The sequence below is a fragment of the Scardinius erythrophthalmus genome (assembly GCF_964197995.2).
Source record: "Scardinius erythrophthalmus genome assembly, chromosome: 17".
Lineage (NCBI taxonomy): Eukaryota > Metazoa > Chordata > Actinopteri > Cypriniformes > Leuciscidae > Scardinius > Scardinius erythrophthalmus.
In genome coordinates, this window is record NC_138237.1 from 20,812,168 (window position 1) to 20,833,590 (window position 21,423).

At 39.0% G+C, this 21,423-nt stretch overlaps 2 protein-coding genes across 2 annotated transcripts; one reads left to right on the forward strand and one right to left on the reverse strand.

Annotated features, from left to right (window-relative positions):
- Positions 1–5,424: 5,424 nt before the first annotated feature.
- Positions 5,425–11,895, forward strand: prdx5 (peroxiredoxin 5). Its single transcript, XM_081390648.1, has 6 exons — positions 5,425–5,785; positions 6,965–7,099; positions 10,392–10,523; positions 10,632–10,670; positions 10,878–10,942; positions 11,528–11,895. The coding sequence occupies exons 1-6, from the start codon at positions 5,693–5,695 to the stop codon at positions 11,631–11,633; spliced, it is 570 nt and encodes a 189-aa protein (XP_081246774.1). The 5' UTR covers positions 5,425–5,692; the 3' UTR covers positions 11,634–11,895.
- Positions 11,896–11,900: 5 nt separating this feature from the next.
- On the reverse strand, positions 11,901–21,384 carry nxf1b (nuclear RNA export factor 1b). Its single transcript, XM_081390647.1, has 21 exons — positions 21,140–21,384; positions 19,838–20,063; positions 19,588–19,750; positions 19,392–19,475; positions 19,188–19,292; positions 18,912–18,992; positions 18,756–18,825; positions 18,570–18,658; positions 18,299–18,406; positions 18,108–18,217; positions 14,505–14,541; positions 14,277–14,348; positions 14,136–14,191; positions 13,942–14,049; positions 13,793–13,851; positions 13,392–13,507; positions 13,269–13,311; positions 13,094–13,163; positions 12,767–12,949; positions 12,600–12,660; positions 11,901–12,502 (listed from the first exon to the last, which is right to left on the reverse strand). The coding sequence occupies exons 1-21, from the start codon at positions 21,171–21,173 to the stop codon at positions 12,464–12,466; spliced, it is 1,914 nt and encodes a 637-aa protein (XP_081246773.1). The 5' UTR covers positions 21,174–21,384; the 3' UTR covers positions 11,901–12,463.
- Positions 21,385–21,423: the final 39 nt, after the last annotated feature.

Genomic DNA, 21,423 nt, shown 5'->3' on the forward strand with positions numbered 1-21,423 from the left:
TATTCAAGACTTGTTTAATAGGAAATCAGTGAACATTCATGTAAAGTCTTTGGTCCATTCCATTGTTTTCATGTTGTATGCAAAGCTGCAAATGGTGCTGGTATTTCATTGATAGATAGCTCCCGTTGTTTGCAGTTACTTTAAAAGTACATTTATATAAATTCGCTTCGTACCATTACACAGATAAATCACATACCTAAGTGAGTCAGACGGCGAAGTAGTGCAAAATGAAATAGTATTATTGGAGAAACATCACAGCAAGCATCGCACCACCTGCATACATGTAAACTCAACACTGCCCCCGTGAGGTTAAGTGCTGTATAACCTCAAACTCGTGCACGCGACCAGCGGGGAAACAGCGCCGTCGTGAGGCCATTTCGGATTCAGAATTAGTGTGAAAAACCTCTAGGCCTGTTTTTAGTTTTAGTTGCGCTGTTGGGAGCCGTTTTGTTGATAAGATCCTGCATAAAATAACCAGTTACTGAACAATATTTAAGATTAATATCAAAGATTTAGCAGTAGACTCAGATTCTGAGTGAGAAAGTAATATTTTTGAGTTTAGCACTGATATTGTGTACAATTCAATGACTTAGCTTGCTAATGAAAAAGTACTTCAAACACATTTTGATGCTTTCCATTCGTGTTACTCACATACCATCATTCTTTAGTAGCCTAATATAAAACTGTACGATGATGACATTTTTCCAGTGTTCTTTAGACGTTGGAAATTAAAAACTGATGGTTTCAGCTGAGAAAAGTCATTTTAAAAAGTCTTTCATGAAGGGAAAATGGTACATCAGTAGCTAATGCTTGTTTTATCCTTTAGGGAGACATTACAGATGACCAGGGTAAAAAAAGAAAAGAAAAACATGGCATATGATATATTATAAAACTATGCTAAGTCATTATTTGGCTACAATTGTTCTGTATAGATTATGTCAAAATGATCTTATGAATAAACCTGTAAAAGTATTTCCAGCATAATTTATTGCAATGCATATTGCATTAAATATATGAAGCAGTACACACTGATCTTTGATTTTTCATGATTTAGACAGATACCTCATGTAATGTGACAATTTTTCCCCACAGACATCACAGGTGTCAGGTGCCCTGACTGATGGCACCTTTTAAAAAAATACTTTAAAAAATTATTATTGGCCCTCTTGACCTGTGGGTATAGCTAGAAAAATAAATCCCCCATTTACTCCGTTCGGCCCTGCAGACATATTGCGTAAAGACTTTATTCTGTCAATATATTTCAATATTCAGTTTAGGTGAGATAATGCAGCATTAAATTTAACGCATCACTGAATTAACCGCCTTATTGCATCATGTTTTATTATTGCATAACTCAAAATACAAAGAAAACAAAGAATACAAAGAATCCTCCTTCCAGGAAATAAACTCTTTAAGGACAAATTAAAGTCAGTAAGTCACTTTTTTTATTTTTTGTTAAGCTTGTCAGTAGACGATCCACCTATTAGGATTAATAGCAGCATTAACTCTTTAAAAACACACACACACATTTTAATCTCATTTGACCTTGAGCTCAAGGCTTGTAATGCCAAGTGCCAAAAACATAATTAACTTTAACCTTTCTGAAGGCATAATTATATCCAAGCTTAGTTTAAAATGTAGGCCACGTTTTAAAAATGCTGGACAACTTTCAACCCTTGTTTGGGTCAAATATGTGACCCAGGACCCAGGGCCGTTTGAAGGAATTTGGGGGCCCCAAGCAAAATGGACATGGAGGCCCCCCCAATAAAAAACATATCCGTTCGAAAAAAAAGTTGCACTAACTGTTTGTTACAAGCAGCATTTGCCGTCAGGCAGGTAGCTAACATAAACATATTTTTTTTCTAGCCTACCTGCTGCAAAATTACACCATTTGTACAAGACATGTGGAGCTATTTTATCCAGTGTAATTTATCACTTACCACTAGGGATGTAACAAAATTCACGGTTCGGTTCAATACGATACACGTGTTACGGTTTGGTATGTTTTCGATACAGCAAAAAGAAAGAAATGCCAATTTCCTTGATTTATTTATTTTTCTTCTTTTTTTTTAATTAAAACTAGCACCATAAAATATTATTTCTTTTTACTTTGAGCAATTCTGGAGCTATAATTGACTCTTCTTAGGAGCATATAAAACAAAACAGCTCCTTGGAAAAAACATAAATTTAATATTGTAGTAGTTATAAACAAATGTTTATTTTAGTTAAGATTAACATTTGAGGGCATTGTATTCATAATGTCAAAATAAAACCGACGTAATGTTTCTTGAAGGCATTATAGCCTACTATAGAGAGCCTAAGTCCCTCCCCTTCCGGTCGACCACCATGGGACCTTATTTCGGAAAAATATTGTATGGTAGTCAATGGCGAGAGACAACAAATATTTTGATCTCGTTTGAATTGTGCCCTGATTTACACATATGATGTTTGTCAATTTAAAAGATACATTTTAAAGTCAAGAAAGTCGCAGTTTGATGTAAAACTGTTGAGGTATAAAAGACTGAAAATACGTAATTACAAAGACTACAAACCCAGAAGGCGCACATGCGACGTCATACCTTTTCTCTCAATGAATGAAGCTAACTTTACTGAAGCTAACGGCTGTCATTTTTTCTATAGTCTTACATTATAATCGTAACTTAACGCCGTCATGCCTGAGTGTTTTGAGCCAGAATACACACATACAAGCAACGGATCTTGTGACGTACATAGTGCGAGACGAGAGATGTAGTTCATTGAGCGATTTTCACATAAAACTAAACGTTACTCTTCTGTTTTATGACAAACTGCGACTTTCTTGACTTTCATAATTACCTTTTAAATTGACAAACATCATATGTGTAGTTCAGGGCACAGTTCAGACGGAATAAAAAGATAAGTTATCTCTCGCCATTGACTTCCATACATATTTTTTCCGAACTAAGGTCCCATGAGCCGGAAGCGGAGGGGCGGGACTTAGGCTCTCTATTCCTGCCAAACAATGTGAATGTTTCTCACTACATCTCGCAGCGATGTTATTACTTCTGTGGCGAATTCAAATGCTTTCTTTACTGGATCTCTTATTAGTGCTGTGTAGTAACAGTGTCGCATGATCACGATCGTCTCGCGCTGCACTGGTCCAAACTGATAAACAACGGTCCTTCAACCACACAATAACGAGTAGCCCAGTTTCGTTCCGCTTACATTACATTTGCCATTTGATGTTGGGCAATGTTGTAGTCGCGCCGGCATCTCTACATTATGAGCGCGCTTGCCACGCGCGACCCGCCTACATTTGAAATAACGAAATTTTGGTCGGCAGGAAAAATGATCCAACGAACCGTTCGGTTTGAAAATGCGTACCGAACACCGAACCGAAAGCCTCGTACCGAACACCGAACCGAAAGCCTCGTACCGAACACCGAACCGAAAGCCTCGTACCGAACACCGAACCGAAAGCCTCGTACCGAACACCGAACCGAAAGCCTCGTACCGAACGGTTCAATACGAATACGTGTATCGTTACACCCCTACTTACCACTATCTTGTTTTTTCTTATCCTCCTCTTCCTTTCTTCCATTCTTTTCTGGCTTCCTGAAGCATAATTCCGCTTCATGATGACTGCCGAGGAGGTTTTGTATTTTGCGGCGGCAGAGATCACGCAATTGGCTGGCTGCTGTCAGCGACTACTGAGGGGGGCCCCCTTGAGGGGGATCCCGATAACAGTGTCATTGCACTTTACTGCATTGACCATCAAAGGGGCGCTCACACAGTTTGTCGTTGCATTTTATTCTTAACCAGTCGTTGTCTTGGGGCCCCAGGCCAGCTCGGGGCCCCAAGCAATTGCTTGGTTTGCCTGCCTTGTCGCGACGGGCCTGCCAGGACCACAAAACCAGTCGCATGGGTCATTTTTTTTAAATTGAGATTTATACATTAAAGCTGAATATTTAAGCTTTCCATTGATATGGTTTGTTAGGATAGGACAATATTTGGCCGAGATACAAATATTTGAAAATCTGGAATCTGAGGGTACAAAAAAATTGAAACATTGAGAAAATCTCCTTTAAAGTTGTCCATTTATGTTCGCGATTGTGCTGCATTCACTCACAAAAATATATATTTTATATATTTACGGTAGGAAATTTACGAAATATCCCCCTTTGGGGGGGTCAGCCCTATGTTCCCACGGCCCTATGTTCCCACATTTCTAAGAATTTTTTTTTTTTTACTGAAAATTTTGAAAATCAGGCCCTATGTTCCCACAGCCCTATGTTCCCACAACCATATGTTCCCACAGCCCTATGTTCTCTCATTTAACTATGTCCCCTATGAAGGGTAGGTTTTAGTGCTTGTGCTGGTACAGGGATAGCCCAATTACATCCCAGACAAGTCTCCCTCCTGTGAGGGATAGGTTTAGGTATGTCAAACAATCAAGCCTAATTCCCCCATGAAGGGTAGGTTTTAGTGCTTGTACTGGTACATGGATAGCCCAATAACATCCCAGACAAGTCTCCCTCCTGTGAGGGGTAGGTTTAGGTATGTTAGGGTTAGGTTAGGGCTGTGGGAACATAAGGCTGTGGGAACGTAGGGCTGTGGGAACATAGGGCTGTGGGAACATAGACATGCTCCCCTTCTGGGGACATAATCTTTACTTAATATCCTAATGATTTTTGGCATAATAGAAAAATCTATAATTTTGACCTATATGTATTGTTGGCTATTGCAACAATATACATGTGCAACTTGTGACAGATTTTGTGGTCCAGGGTCACATATCGTCACCTTCCTAAAATAATTGTCCATGTCATTTTTTTCAGGTTTCTCAGAAAACACAAAAAAACGAACCTAACTTCAGAGGCCGAGTAGATTTTCGTTCTTCTTGATGCAACTGCCATCTTGAAAAGCTTGTAAAATTGCCTAAGTCTCATTGTCTTTTGACTTAGGCAAAATAAAACAGCCTAAGTCACACTCTTGACATAGGCCATTATACTACAGGGGTAGAAATGCATGATCTGTTCAACTGAGGATGTGGGCGATTTTACCAGTGGCCAGCATCATGAGAAGATGACATCATTTTTTGTAAAAAAAAAAAAATTTGGCAATTATTTTAGGAAGGTGACGATATGTAGGCCTGTCACATTATGGAAAACCCCAATTTTTTAAAAACGTTTTTTAAACCCAACGGTTGATTTAATGTTTTAAAATGTTTAAACCCAACGGTTGGGTTTTGTCGGTCCATTTTTTTACCCAAACATGGGTCGAAAAACAACCCAAGCATTTTTTAGAATGTATTCGAGATGGCACCATAATTTATTAACAAACACATTCATTGTCGAAAAGAATTTCTACAGAAATGTAGGCTGCTTATTACAAAAACAAAACAAATACTGTTGCCTATCAACAATGACGAGAGAAAACGATGTCATTCAGCTGAACAAATAGTGAGGGAGTGTCTTTTTGTTTGTTTCATCCTGCAAAGCAGTTAATTGGTGAAGGTACTTACTGTCATATTAACAGTATATTATCTTTATTAGAGTAATAAAGTTAATAAGAAGGAGTAGTCGCAGATGAGCAGGTGTTTTGACTAGTATCCCTGTAGCGGGGTGGGAGGAGGAGAGGCGTGACGGGACGGGAAGGCTGGAGGAGTGTTGTGTTCCTGGAGGCGCTGCTGCTTCAGTCTGTATATAAAGCGATGATTTCCACGACACTACTACAGAAAGGCGTCCGAGCCGCTCACAGTATTAGACTGCTGCACTCCACTCGCATCTCCAGCATGCCGATTCAGGTAAGAACTTTAAACAGGCACTCCCAGAGACTGGACTGCATGTCGTCGGCTTTTACACATGACCATGGCACTATTTTCGTCGCACGGTGCCTAAAATAAACGCATTAGATGCTTCTGGATTACTGTGGCGGCCATGAGTTTTTTTGTTAATGCGCGCATTTCATAGCCTAACATAAACACGGGTGTGTGTTCGTGATTCTACGTGAGCAGAATGACACTTTCGCTGCGATTTCCTTTTCCTGCATATTATTCAAATATGTTGTGGCCGATCAGTTAAAGTCAGATATTGAAGAAGGAAGTAAACTATTTCCTTGTAGGCCTGTCTATGCCTGTGACGCGCAACGAGAGAAGAACTGGAGCGGTCGCGCGCTTGCAGATCCGATGTTTTACAATATAGAATTTTTAAAGTATCCGTACATAATCTCAGACTGTTTTAAACAAATCGTGGAGTTCAATTAATCGTCATTTATGTACCTCAAGAACTTTACCAAAATTATATTCGGATATGCTAATGTGCGCAGTGTCATGCGCGCAAATACAAACCAGTGTTAATATAGATGTTAAAGTTAACCAATTAAGAGGTTAGCATAGCATGTTTCCACTTTATACAAATAAAATTACAATATATTGTATACTGTATGTGTTTTTTTTGCTAGAGAAAATGTCCTAATTGTCCCATATTTTAGTAGCAGACTAGTTACCAAAATTCATATAAAATAATATAATATTTGGTTTGACCTCCTACACTTCATAATCCTTAAATATACTGATTTTTAAAAAGACGTTCCAGGCCCTTAAGCGTGAGCCATGAAGGAGGCTGCTTTTGACTATTGAGTTCAATGCATAAAAAATATATTACAATTTTAGCTTTTGGATGTAAATTCATGTTTAGGCACGGCTTATATTTATAGCAAAAAAATATTTCATGCATTGAAGGACAAGAATTAAGATCATAAGTTTTGTAACATCACAAGAATCATTCAGTCAAGTGTGTCCAAACTTGTTGGTGACAGCACATGATATCTGAAACTGAATCAGTTGTCATCAGAGCTCTGTTGTTTGTGTTGCCGTGGCAATGAGTTGACTCACTAATAAATAATGGATTAAGAAATGAATCGATTTGATCAGTTTTTTTGTGTTTAATGCTGTATTATTCATGCTGTTCTTAACATTTTTAAGGTTGGTCAACATCTTCCCGCTGTGGAGGTCCAGGAGGGAGACCCGGGGAATAGCGTCTCAATGGCTGAAATCTTTAAAGGCAAAAAGGGAGTGCTTTTTGCCGTGCCAGGAGCGTTCACTCCTGGATGTTCAAAGGTACATAGGATCTGCTGGATTTATTGCTGCCAATTATTATTCAGTTTTGTGATATATTTATATATACAGGGGTTGGACAATGAATATGAAACACCTGGTTTTAGACCACAATAATGTATTAGTATGGTGTAGGCCCTCCTTTTGCGGCTAATTCAGCCAGTGGGATTTTGAGCCATTCCTCCTCCAGAACGTTTTCTGACTTGCTCCTCTAAAACACCCCGAAGTGGCTCAATAATATGTAGATCTGGTGACTGCGCAGGCTATGGGAGATGTTCAACTTCACTTTTATGGTCATCAAACCATTCTGTCACAAGTCTTGCTGTGTGTATCAGTGCATTATCATGCTGTTACACGGCCCTTCAGGGTACAATGTTTAAACCATTAGGTCCACATGGTCCTCCAGAGTGGTTTGGTAGTTCTTGGCCATCAAGTACAGTAGGGAATGCCATGATATTGCAGCAGGGCTCCAGACTAACTTTTTTTATTAGGAGCGCTGTAGCCCCTGACTTAAAATTTTAGGAGCGCAAGCAGAAAATTTAGGGGCACACCTTAAATCACCTTGCAATGCAATTATTCACATTTTCCCCCAAAATAACTGTATTACTGACAAATGCTTTGATAATAAATAGCCTTAACGTACAGAAATTACAATGTGCAGTTTTATTTTAAGTTCACAGGGCTCCAGACTAACATTTGAGGGCAGTGGCACTAAGTTCTACAGAAAGTATTTGGTAGCACTGTGGGATGACAAAGCACTGAGCTTAATTTGAGGTGTATAGATAAAGTTAACTTTTATTATTATCATTCATAATGTCTTAATATTAATTCAAAAGCAAAATGAGTGACAAAATATATATTAGGGAGTGAAAATAGCCAGTAAGCGTCCTCTGCAGCTATGTTTACAATAGGAATTTAATCTTTATCTTTTTTTTTTTTTTAAATAAGTGTGAGTTTCCCTACTTCTTGAAACTTTTAGTTTTATAAATAGGTCTTTAAAGGATGAACAAAAAATGTTTGGTCAACACATTATTAAAAATAACATTTAAATATGATAATATAGTTTTGAAGTGCTGGAAAAATATGTGTAGGCTACTGTTATAACCACAGTATACCATAGTTACAGTTAGTGTTACTACAGTAAATCCAAGGTGATTGTTGCTAATCTGTGGACCTAAAGCCTTCAATAACTTGTTCGCTCATTGCACATGTTTCTCCTGGTTTCCACGTCAGCGCTGTTTGATCTGATATGGTTTATAACAGAGAATTCTGCGTCAAATCTGAATGTTTCTCACTGGATCTCGCAGCAATGTTATTAATTCTGTCGCGAACTCAATGGATTTCTTCACTGGATCTCCACGATGTAACTGTTTCGCGTGATCGCGATCGGCCCGCGACTGGCGAGAGGAGCTCTGCGCTGTCTATTATTGGGTCGAACTATTAAACGGTCTGTGAAGCAGAATGAGTGCTGAGTAGCGCAGTTTTTTCCACTTTCATTTTGTTTTTATTTATTAACATGTCACGGCATACTCTAAGCTTGAGGCTGAGATTGAGTGTTTAAACTGCGAAGTGCCTGCACTGTCTGCAAACTTCGTTTTCCCCGCAGTTCTGGGGTAGCGACTGCCACATTCGCAGCTCATGGAGTTCATCTCCTTACAGTACCTCAACCAGCTGAATTCTCGTAGCCAGTCTTCCCGAAAATAGTGGGTTCAGGCCTTTATCACCTTACAAACCTCTGACTCTGAATCATCATCATCCTGTCTGTCCGTGACATTGATATTTGTCTCCGTCTCCTTCCCACGGACGTTTACGCGCGCTCGATTATCTCTAGGACCCTCCCCCTCCACACATTAGCCAGTTACAGTGGCCATTCCCTTTTCTTCTCACACTCATTGGCCTGCCACACATTCCAGATTCATTGACGCGCCCCTTCCACGTTTAACGTGAAAAAATAAAAAAATAAATTACTGGTCGCACATGTGCGACTGGGTGTAAAATTCAGTCGCACACTCTCAAATTTTGGTCGCAAAATGCGACCATTTGGTCGCAGTCTGGAGCCCTGTGCAGCACCAAACCATCACTGATCCACCGCCGTGCTTCACTCTGGGCAACAACAATCCAGGTGTTAAGCCTCTTCTGGGCTTCTTCACACCGTTACTCCCACTGATGTGGGGAAGACAGTGAAGGTGGACTCATCAGAGAACAATACATGTTTCACATTGTCCACAGCACAAGATTTGCACTCTTGGCACCAATGAAACACATTTGGCACGAGTGACCAAAGGCTTGGCTATAGCAGCCCTATTATACATCCCTTTCAGAGACAGTTACTCGTGTTGGACGTGGTTCGTCCTACATGGTGGTATGCCGACATTACCCTGGATATCACAGCTCTCAATACACCACAAAGACTTGCTGTATTGGTCACAGATGAGCCAGTGAGACCCGCACCAACAATTTGTCCTCTTTTGAACTCTGATATCATGTCTCCCATTATTCACGAGTTCGCACTCACATATGATCAGATGGAGTCATAGGATCTGTGCATTAAAATAATAATAATATGTATGATAATATGTGCATTACAAATACATTACTGTTAACTACAGCCAAAGCTAAGAAGCTAAAGTTGCTAAACTTTTTTCTTTAAATTATTAAAATATAATGATGCACAGTAAATCAATAATATGAAACAGAAGCTGTGATAGTTTTTTTTCTTCCCTATTCTGACATATATCAGAGTGAAACGCCTTCTTGAACAAGACAAAATGCAAGGCGGGTAAGACAAAATTTGTCATTTTGTCCATTGGGAATTGATTGGATCGTTGTGGTTTGCTATTGGTCGATCTCGTGCGAGTGACAGGTTGCCCCGCCCTCACGCCACTAAACGCGTTATCGGAGAAGAGAAGTCGCTGCAAGCGGGAGGGGGAAGATATTTTAATTAAATATTACAAGGGCATGTTAAAAAAAAACATTTGTGCACCGATAACTTATTTATAATAAATACTGCAATCTTTCATAAAAATAAAACAAGAATTTTGATTTCATGGTTAATTAATAGCTTTATAATGCATTAATATAGTTCTGTATGCATGTTATTAACGGCCGGGCCTGAAATACGACACTCAAGTAGTCCCTGAAAAGGTTGACGACCCCTGTGTAATAACAAGTTTGTGAAGGAACTAATTAGGTTGGTTTTGAATGACTGTGTGCACATCTCTTTTCGTTCTATTACTGCAGCACCCGTATCACAGTCTCTAGTTTGTCTTAACTCTGTACACTGTTGTTTTCTCAGACTCATCTCCCAGGATTCGTACAGATGGCTGGGGATTTGAGGGCCAAAGGCGTGGATGAGATCGCATGCGTGTCTGTTAATGATGTGTTTGTTATGACCGCCTGGGGAAAGGAGAACGGAGCAGACGGCAAGGTGGGAAAACTCTCCGCCCTTTAATTAACCTGCTTTTTACTAAAACACAGTCTAATTAGTCTCTTTAAGGATTATCTATTGAGTCATTATATGGTTGATTTATTGTAGGTGCGGATGCTGGCTGATCCCACAGGAGCGTTCACAAAGGTGACACTTGCTTTCACAGCACCTTCATCCATGGGCCATTTCCAGAATTTTTATGCTGATCAATGCACAGCACATATTATAGATCTGGATGCATTAAAATCAGGAAATATTACAGGATTAAGTTATTTTACTTAAAAATGCTGGCCCAAATGTTCAGTGCTGTTTTAGATATTTATAGATATTATAAATCTATTTTTCTCTATAAAGGCTGTGGATCTCTTCCTGAACAATGAACACTTGCTCCAGGTGCTTGGAAATTTGAGGTCTCAAAGGTGAGATGATGGTCTTCCTGAAAAAAAACATGTCCCACAATCATGATTGTGGTATCTATCAGCCTTATTCTGCAATATCAAAGCAAGCTATTTTCTGTGAATGTGCGAGACTTCCGATTCATTAGCCACTAAATTAGTGCATTTATACATCAAGCAGCATAAGTGTTTTTGCACAGCTAAAATAACTGGACGTGAGTTCAAGTTACAAATGGCCACATCTGCCATTTGTAACTTTTACATTAAAAATAAGGGGACAAGTCAGACAAAATGTGTAGTAATCTACTCAATTTCATCAGTCTACTTCTCATTTTCATGTGAAAGTAACACTTTCACTTCTCAGTTGCCTCTGCTGATCCTGGATATGTGTGTGTGTGTGTGTGTGTGTGTGTGTGTGTGTGTGTGTGTGTGTGTGTGTGTGTGTGTGTGTGTGTGTGTGTGTGTGTGTGTGTGTGTGTGTGTGTGTGTGTGTGTGTGTGTGTGTGTGTGTGTGTGTGTGTGTGTGTGTGTGTGTGTGTGTGTGTGTGTGTGTGTGTGTGTGTGTGTGTGTGTGTGTGTGTGTGTGTGTGTGTGTGTGTTTGTTTTCAGGTATGTCATGCTGATTGAAGATGGAGTGGTCAAGAAGCTAAATGTGGAGCCTGATGGGACAGGCCTGACCTGCAGCTTGGCCCCAAACTTTCTCACTGAGATTTAAGTTGCCAGTTTACACTGTATAATCGGTCACCCTCCTGTTATTGACCCGATTGCCCATTTATCATTCCAAAAAACAGTGTAATGAAAATTCCCAACAATCAACACTATTGTACATGCTGTAGGGAAACCTATGCAAGGAACTAACTTGTTTACTTGAGCGCACAAGATTGGCTGTATCGCACACAAATGCCTGGTTCTGATGGTTATGTTGTATAACATGTAATGGTTACCCAGGCTGCAATAAATTTTTTCCTCATAATACACACATGATGTAACTGATTTTATGATGGTACATTCACCTTTTTGGTAGACAGAAACATTATACTAAACGGTTTCATATTTTCTTTAGCTGTAGTCACAGTAAAACACAATTAAATTTTCAGTCTAGTACATAAGATCATAATATTTATTTTACAAAACACAACAAACAATGAACACATACTTTATTTGCCATATCTGTCCTATATTGAACATGACAACAGTTAAAACTTACAGAAAACTTGAACCACAAAGTTGGTTTGGGGGGAGGGTGGGTATTCACAAAAAAAAAAAAAAAGTGGAAAACTATTGGATCTTGGTGCCTTCCTGAGTTTTTTTCCACTCTATCTCTATTTTTCTTCTTTTTTTCTTAAATGTTTGCTCTGTAAACCTTTTAGTTTTAAATTGTTGTGGATAACTTTCTTTAGAAAAAAAAAAATTACAGGGAAAATAAAATAAGACCAAAAAATAATAATAATAATAATAATGACACATTTTATTTTAGATGGGAGGATAGAATTAGGAAGGCACCTTGTGGTTCAGAGTTTCCATAAAATCCCCAGCAATAACTCCTCATTTGACAAATGCAACATCTGGGATCTTTCCTTGTGCCTGTAAGAGAAGAGACCCTTGTGAGATGAATGCAGGACACATGATCCTCTGTTCTAGAAGATTTACTGTGAACCATGAGAAAGGGGCACTGGCGTACCTTAAGACCGGTGAAGATCTGAGCAGCTCTGTCAAAATCCCAATCATTGTCTTGTAGGCACCTGAAATAACAAGCAAGTCTGACCTTAACAAGCTGTCCATCTTAGTATGAATCTAGAAACAGTACGATATCTAGTAGAAGTAACAAACATGTATTTTAGCCCTTACTTTTGAGACCATTCTAGGTTCATGCCAGACTTTAGGGAGAAGGCAGCAAGCATTTCTTGTTGGGGGGCAGACAGAGTGGGCACGGGGCTGCTGGACGGTGTGGGGGCGGGAGCAACAAATGCACGGCGAATTTCCTCTGTAGTGGCGTTTCGAACGAACAGCTCGTCATTCACAATGCACAGACTGAAAAGTTGAAAATAGGTTACAATGATGATATGATGGTATTGCACATATTTAAAGGCAACCAAAAAAAATTACAGATTCTTGTAACCGAGATATTTAAAGGCAACAAAAAAAAATTACAGATTCTTGTAACCGAGATCTTACCCAACTCCAGCAGGAACAGCAATGAATACTCGAGAGAAGGCTCTGTATGATTCTCGGGATTTACCGTCCACTTAAAAAGGAGAAGAGGGGGGGGGGGGTATATAAATGAGGTTGTGTACTGATCAGCTCAGAGTAAAGCTACCAACTCTGAATCATTTTAGATAGAGGAACTCACTTTCTTTGAAAACTCCACTGACTGTAAATGCCAACAGTGTAGCCTGGAAATGACAAGCAATTAGAACCGCAAATCTGAATGTGAAAGATAAAGCCAGCAAACTGAACCGCAAGTTTAACTCACTGTGTAGGTGTTGACATCTACAATAAAGGAGGCAATGTCGTGCTGGGTTTTGGGGAGTTCGTTCAGGAAAGCCACCACATTTAATCGTGTGTGTTTAATCAACCGAAACCGTGTAGCTGAAAGAAAATGGCAAAACTCATCACAGAATTCAGGACACGAGCAAAAGGTGCGGTCACATTTACAGCTGCTCAGCAAATAATCCAGTTATTTCAACAGAAATATGTGCAATCGGGAGTTTTACGTGATGTCGAAAGTTGGTACAACACATTTTAGTTACAGAAAGCTGCCCGAAATGTGATCACACCTTGAAGTTGCAAAAACTAACCCACAGATGATAGATGATAGTTTCTATAAGATGATAGAGACTTTACAGATTTTTAGATTATTAAACAATTACTTACTGGGGTCTTTCATGCGCTTGATATTGCGACTGTCTTTCTGGTATTCCCCTAAACTACTTCTGCGGACAAAAAGAACACTCACTCTTTAGTAAAAGTCAACAGCCGTGATGATGATGATGATGATATAGCATAGAGAAAGTCTACTGTACTTTGAAGGGTTCTGCGTGATGAAGGGAATGCTGAGGGAGAAAGTTGCTCCATCATGGTAGCCGTCCAGCAGGGGCTGTCTGTTTCCTGAGTCGTATATGCTGTAATACCTGGAGGGTGATAGAGGGTGAACATTTTGATCTGAATGTATTAGTTCTTACATACATATATCTATTAAGACCAAAAAAATACATACTGTTGCAGGAAGCAATGGATGATGTTCTTGATGTCTTCGGAGCAGAAGTAGCTAGGCTGTGTTCAAAGTAAAAGTGAGAGGTTAATAAGTATGAAAGTCAAATATGGGCGTCTCAAAGTGAAGAACAGATCGAGACCAAACCTTGCAGGGAGGAAGAGTCGCAGGAGCGACCTCTAAATCAAAACCAATGGGAGGCGGAAGGTCGTGTCCATCCTGTTGTTTAAACAATGAACAGACGAACAATGTGTCTAATATACAATTAAGCCAATGAGCGAATGTGATGACATTTCAATTATTATGATTACAACACTTGTTCTCAAACAAACAGCGTTGGGTTACACCAACAGATAAACACTGTGGATTTCCTACCAGTTTGAGCAGCTTGGGGAATCGTTCCCGTATGGCACTGTCCAACAATCACAAAGACAGAACAAAAGAAACAAGGTTAGTACAAACTGCACATGTGCCAATAAAACCGTCCCATAGAAACACTCAAAAACTTCAGCTGGGCCATCTTAAGTGCAGGACAAATAGGTAAAGAGTGTATTCAATCAGAGAAATATTTACTTACAGATAATTATCCATCAGGCTTGAGATATTGCGATACTGTGAATTTATTTTCATACAAAATGTTATGTACACTACTGCTCAAAAGTTTGTGGTCGGTACAATTTTTAAGTTTATGCACACCAAGGATAGATTTTTTTGATCAAATACAGTAAGACCAGTAATATTTCGAAACATTACAACTTAAAACAACTTTTCTATATGAATAAATTGTAAAATGTAATTTATTTCTGTGATGCCATGCTGAATTTTCAGCATCATTACTCCAGTCTTTAGTGTCACATGTTCCTTCAAAAATCATTCTAATATCCTGAAACATTTATTATTATTAATGTTGAAAACAGATGTACTGTCTGCTTTATATTTCTGGCAAAACGCAATACGATATATAATTTTCAGGATTCTTTGATGAATAGAAAGTTCAAAAGACCAGCATTTATTTGAAATATAAATCTTTTGTAACATTATAAAATGTCTTTACTGTTGATCAATTGAATGTGTACTTGATAAATAAAAGTTTAATAAAAAAGCTTTTAAGAATAAAACTTTTGAACAGTAGTGTATGTAACCAAGTTTACATCAACACCAAAAAACAATAACCATTCGTTTCATTTGAATAAGTAGTGAAGGGTTACTTGAGCAAGTTTGTCGTGTACTTGTGAGAATAAAAAACATGGGCATCTGAGCCATGCCACCAATGAGCCAATCACAGCCCTGCCCCAACTCCCTCCCACCCCGGCAAATGGTACTTACCCATCCACAATACTCACCACTGGTGCCCCCTACAGGCCGAAACACAGACACAAGCAGGCTGGCAAACGATGGGGGCAGTGGGGTGTTGTGAGGGGTAGAGTTTGGTGAACATTCACACCATTCAATCAATCAGTCAGGCAGTAAGTAATTTTTGCACAATTAGGAAGTGTACCCAGTGGAAAGGGTATAGTTTAATGTACTTGGACCAGATCTGACTTCCTGTAATATGGTAATACTAGTGTTTCTTACTGGCAAAACTCTATGGGGTCCGGGTTTTTTTTTTTTTTTTATCAAATATCATCAGGCACTGACATACAGGTCGACAAATACTGGCACGCTGAGTTAACTCAAATGCTTGTTCATAGCGTGCTTCAATATCTATGAAAAAATGATGCAGAACCAGGCTGCTCAAGATGACAATAAGAGAATTATGATGATATGAGTAGCTATTAAGAATTTAGGGGGAAAAATAAGCAAACAAAAAAATTATATAAATAAATACATTTATATATAATAGACCTAATTGTGAGTGAATGCGGCAATACATATGGGAGGGGAAAATAAGTGTTTGGACACTAGAGAGGTTTAAATTTATGGATCAGCCACAGAGAAGACAGCTATACAGTGAGAAACCACACCAAAAGAGTGGGAGTTAATAAAAGGGGTCAGATGTAAATAAAGAGTTGAACCCTGAGCCTCTGAACAGATCATTATATGATAAAATAAATGACCGGTATAAAGGTGTATGGGTTTTATGGCCTACTTAATTTGGACCCTTCTATTAAATTTAAGAACAGCAGGGTATTTATTCAAACAATTAATTAAAGCTATATTTGAGCCCAGACACCTTACGTTTCTGTTTCCTATTTACTCTAATTTGTACTTTAGTCTATTTGATATGAATATTTGAAACTCGTTTCTTGTGATCCTCCTCCAGTATTTTCCTCTCAATGTTTCGTCTTTGACGTTTTTCCTCCAACATGCTCTAGGACGAGGATCATGAAAGTGGTCAGTCTGACCAACTACCCTCCACCTTTGAATACAGAAACAGAGAGAGACAAAGAGAATTGCCTCTACTCTCGTTATTCATTTTGCAGCATGCAGCAGAGCTCATGTTTCTGAGCAGTGCTTGGCTTAAGGTTTCTCTTAAAAACCTTCCCTCTCCTTCTCCACCCATGGCATCTCCTCACGAACAACTCTTCATCTTCGGTGATCGTTCTTCATCTTCAAGACGTTGGCTGTGGCCAGTTTTGCGGCTGTGCCTGCCTTAGGTTGTCCCTTAATCATGAGGTGGGATCTTACCCGTCTTTGGCTAACCAGCCTCTCACTGGCCAAACAGCATCAGCATCACTCCAGGTGTCAGACATGTGCAGGGCGGGTGGAGGGAAGAGGGTGCCAGCATTTTAGAAAGGTGGAGGTCAAATGTACTTAATCGAGCATCATCTCCAAGATTATGTTCCATCCTTCTATGCCAACTTATCCATGGGCATTCTGGGAGGTCACATGATGAAGCTGCTGCTTAAATTGAATTAACTACTGAAGTTTAAACTAATGAAATTTGCAATGTGCTAAAATGCTAGCATATTTACAATATGCTAAAAAGATAATCGGCGTGTTCTGTGCTAAAAGCTACAGGGACAACCAGGTGGGAACAGAGAAAAGAGTGTGTGGGGGGGGGAGCAAGAATGAAAAAGCAGGTGTGAGAAGAACCATAAAAAAGAACCAGAGGTGTTGACAAACTTGGTTTGTAAAGTTTTTAAGCTGCTTACTGGATTGCCACTGGAACACGAACAAGTAAATATTAATCACATGCCTGATGATAGTGGAACTAGAGGAAAATAACCAAGTGCTCACTGGTTAAGAGTTAATACACCTGCATATTACAGACAGGACTGAATGACTCTGGCGGATGGGATTGTTTTTTTCTTTAGAATAATATGTAATGATTAGGGACAATTAATAAGAAATAGCTCATTGTTTTCAAGTGTGATATATATATAAAAAAATAAAAATAAAAAAAAAGAACACTTTCTACTAAGAATGTCCTTACAAATGTCACATCAGCCTCCTGTCGGGCAATTATTATTCCTACAGAATAAATTAAAATGCAATGTGTATTTTTAATGTTCAACACACATTATATGTCTGTCTCAAATTAAGCTATTAATAATCGACATGTTTTCTAGGTGTATTTTTATGCACACCGGGTTTTTCTGTTTTTGTTAAATGTTTTGCGTATTGATACAAATGTCCATGCATATGCATGCTTTCATGTGCACGAGCGCACAACCACACAAACCCTCAAAGATTTTATTTCAGGCCTGAAACATACTCTACGCAAGTACATAACAGCAGACACTGGGCAAGCTAGATTGTGTGGTGTTGTGCCCCTAAATTGGTCACATTGCAAAATGTGATGCAACATGTATGCGTTGCATTATCAGTGCTGCCAGAGTGCTTTAGTGGACATTAGTGCAAACTATTTTTCTCTTTCATATCAACCTCTATAGTTTGAGGCACACAGAGGCTTGCTACTGCCGAGTAATGTAAAAGCACATTTGCAAGTCTTGTGCTTGACATTTGTGTACTTGTGTATAGTATTTTTCTTGCTGTATGATGTTCAACAAACAACCAACAATTGAGAAGACTAACCTGACATAGTCAGCCTGGATCTTGAAGTGGCCACACAAAGGATTTCCCTCCAATGAGAGATCCACCAGCTTCAGATCTCTGAGTTTATCAAGTTCTCTCTCTGTCTTCAGCTACAAGATGACACAATAATGCATGACTAAGAAGACTACAGGAAAAGGTCAATCTATAGGTATCAGACAGCATACACATACCTCATTGTGTGATAGATTGAGAATCTTCAGGTTGGGAACCTTGTTGACAATATCAGCCAAGTCATCCAGCCTGTATAACCGGTTGTTACTCAGGTTGAGACAAACCAGCTGTGAATGAAAAAATAAGATTTAATTGCATCTGTAGAGTTCATGTACACTACTGTTCAAACATTTGGGGTCTTTTTTAAATGGGTTGAGTACATGCCTGCTGAGCTTTTTAGAAGAAATTTATATTTTCAGGTAATCAAACATGTAAATGTTAATTTCTTACCTCAGGAATGTTCTCCTCAATTATTTTGATAACTCCCAGCATGGAGTTCCTCCTATTTAAAGTGACCTCAATATTTTGAGAAACCAAATCTGCCAGAAAAGGACCAACATTTGAGCAACATCCCACAACAAGCCAAGCTGAATAAGTGTTTAAAATTGGAGAAAGATGACTGTAGTCAAGTCAAACCTGGATCGACTCTGATGTTGTTCAGATCTAGAGCCTGCTGTGATCCGTCAAAGCGTTTGGCCATGCATTGCTGCAGAGGACAGTCAGGTATATTATACATAAATTAATTTAATGAGAACATCCTCTTGAAGGCTGCTGGAGGTAACCATCACTCACCTTCAAATGCTCCAGATCCGTGGTCTTCAGATCAGTGTAAATCAAAGTGGGTGGTGGGCAGGGGTTCATAACAAGAGTCACCTATCCATTCAACAGATTAACACTAAATTAGATTGTCAAACCAATGATTAAACAAGAATTTTACACAGATCTGCACATGAAACGTATAATTAATTTTTTTATGGTTACTATTGTAGAAAAATATAATTAGAATGATGACTAAATGCATCATAAACACTGAAAGATTATGGAAAAGCATTTTTTTTTTTTTTTTACCTTATATCCATCTTTGTCTGTTATTTTCCGTGACACTTTAAACAAGGCATTAGCTGTAGTGGAGTCTTCAATATAAAACTGGGCCTTGTTGCCCTCAGTGTGATACTATGACCAAAAAAGACAAGACAGAACAGATTTAGCAATTTTACATATCGGTACATTTTCTATGGCATGCTGAGGAAATATATTTTACCGTAGACTTACCTGAACTGCATGGAATGGCATAGAACATACGTTCTGAAGTGAAGTCAGAAGCCAATCTTTGTCGTATTTCTTCCCGAAAGGAATCTGTGGTTAGATACAAATACAACCACAATGCCACATTAGGTCGCAAACATGCTAAATCCTAAGATGTCAATAACTGCTTAATTCATGTGCTATTAATGTCTAATGTACTAACAGTCATTTTAAACCAGTTCTTGCGACTTCCATCAGCACCACTGCCACCTCCACCTCCTCTGCCTCCATATCGATTGCCACCTCTATCTTCATTTCCACCTCCACCTCGTCTACCTTTGTTATTGCGTTCCTCACGCCGATTCTGTGGCCGGCCATACGGATTGCTGAAAGTATAAAATCTTGTCTGTTGTACCGTGATGGTTACATAAGAAAATAAGTGTAAGTATGCTGCATGCAGCACTAGAGCTTACTATCTGCCCCGGGAGCCGCTGTCTTGCGGACCTTCCGCCATGGTCACATCTCCGTCATCATCATGCAGTCTCGACCGGGGACCAGGGCCACCTCCACCTCCACCACCACCATTGTATCCGCCTCGCTGCCTTGGCCGAGAAATCTGATCGCTGTACAATGGGGCTCTGAAAGGGCCTCTGCCTTTACGATTACGATGCTTTGGTCCACCGACACGGTCATCATGCTCTGAAAGATGAAAGAGTCAGAGGTATGAAAGCCTGTCTTTAACAAATGCGAGTAACGTGTCGTAACTCCTAATCAAACAAGTGCAAATGTGCCACTGCTTGAATATTGGCTAAAATGTCATTTTTGTTGCTGGAATAGAAACAAAAAAATAATTTCACACTAAATTGCACAGCTATACCCTTAAATATTTCATATTTTAGAAAGAAATGGTGTGTTGGTACGCTGGACAGAATACACACTAGTACAATGTGCTTGTTTTTTCAAATTGAGGACAGTGGCGATATTGTTGTTATGAAATAACAACATGGCAGTTATGAAATATTTGCCTGGTTATATCTTCATTACATATGTTTTAGAGACTTGGAAGCTTTCTATAGAAGTTGACTGAGCTCTTATGTTTTTTTTTAGTTAACCAACTAGTCACTACAGACTTTAACCATATAAAGCTGTATCAAATTTGATATGTGAATTTATAAAGATTCTCCAATGAAGGTATTGGGAGAAACAGAGTGACAACTGATCATATCATGACAGTCACATCATGACAAAATTACGTTGAAATTATGTTATCACCTCTTCGAAAACGAGCTCCATATTCTCATTATATCACACTATACGCGCCAAAAAGCCTGATGTATCAAATTTGATAACGTTAATAAAGAAAAACATATGCAAACTTGGCTAATATCACAGTTCAACATGACCTCAACACACATTATCACCACGCGGTCAGATTCAGTTCACCCCGTTCAATTTTCCTTTAACAAAATCCCAAAATAAAACACAAAATGCGGCTAAATCAACCGATGTAATGAGTTTATTGTTAGTCTAAACTAACTGCTAACAACAAAAACACATTACGCCCCAACAAAAACAAAAGCTAACGTTAGCTGGCTAGAGATAACTTATGTAAATGGTAGAGTAACGTTACGTTACACGGCAACAGACCCCAGAGAGCTACAAAATTGTCTTTGGGGTTTAACAAGATAGTGAATAATCTTACCTAAACATCATTAGCAGCTAATTGTAGAGAATTTAAATGGGTGTAAGCGCTTTTGCTAACGGCTCAAACTTACCACTATAGTAGCGCGAGCCGTCCGCGGTCGCCATCTTTAAAGAAGGCTTTTACGCTGCTATTTAAAATATATGACTTCCACGTGTTATTTTCCTATTTTTGTATATAAAAAGAAATCAAAAGAAATTAAGATAAACGCTTTGAAAGCCTGTGAGGTCAGAAGAGATCCTTTCTTGACAGTGTTTTGTGAGAAGAAGAATCCGTCTCAAATTGCAGCTGCGCCAGTTTCTTCTTCGAACGCACAGTGGAAGTTTACACACCACATCATCGTTGCCACCTAGTGAC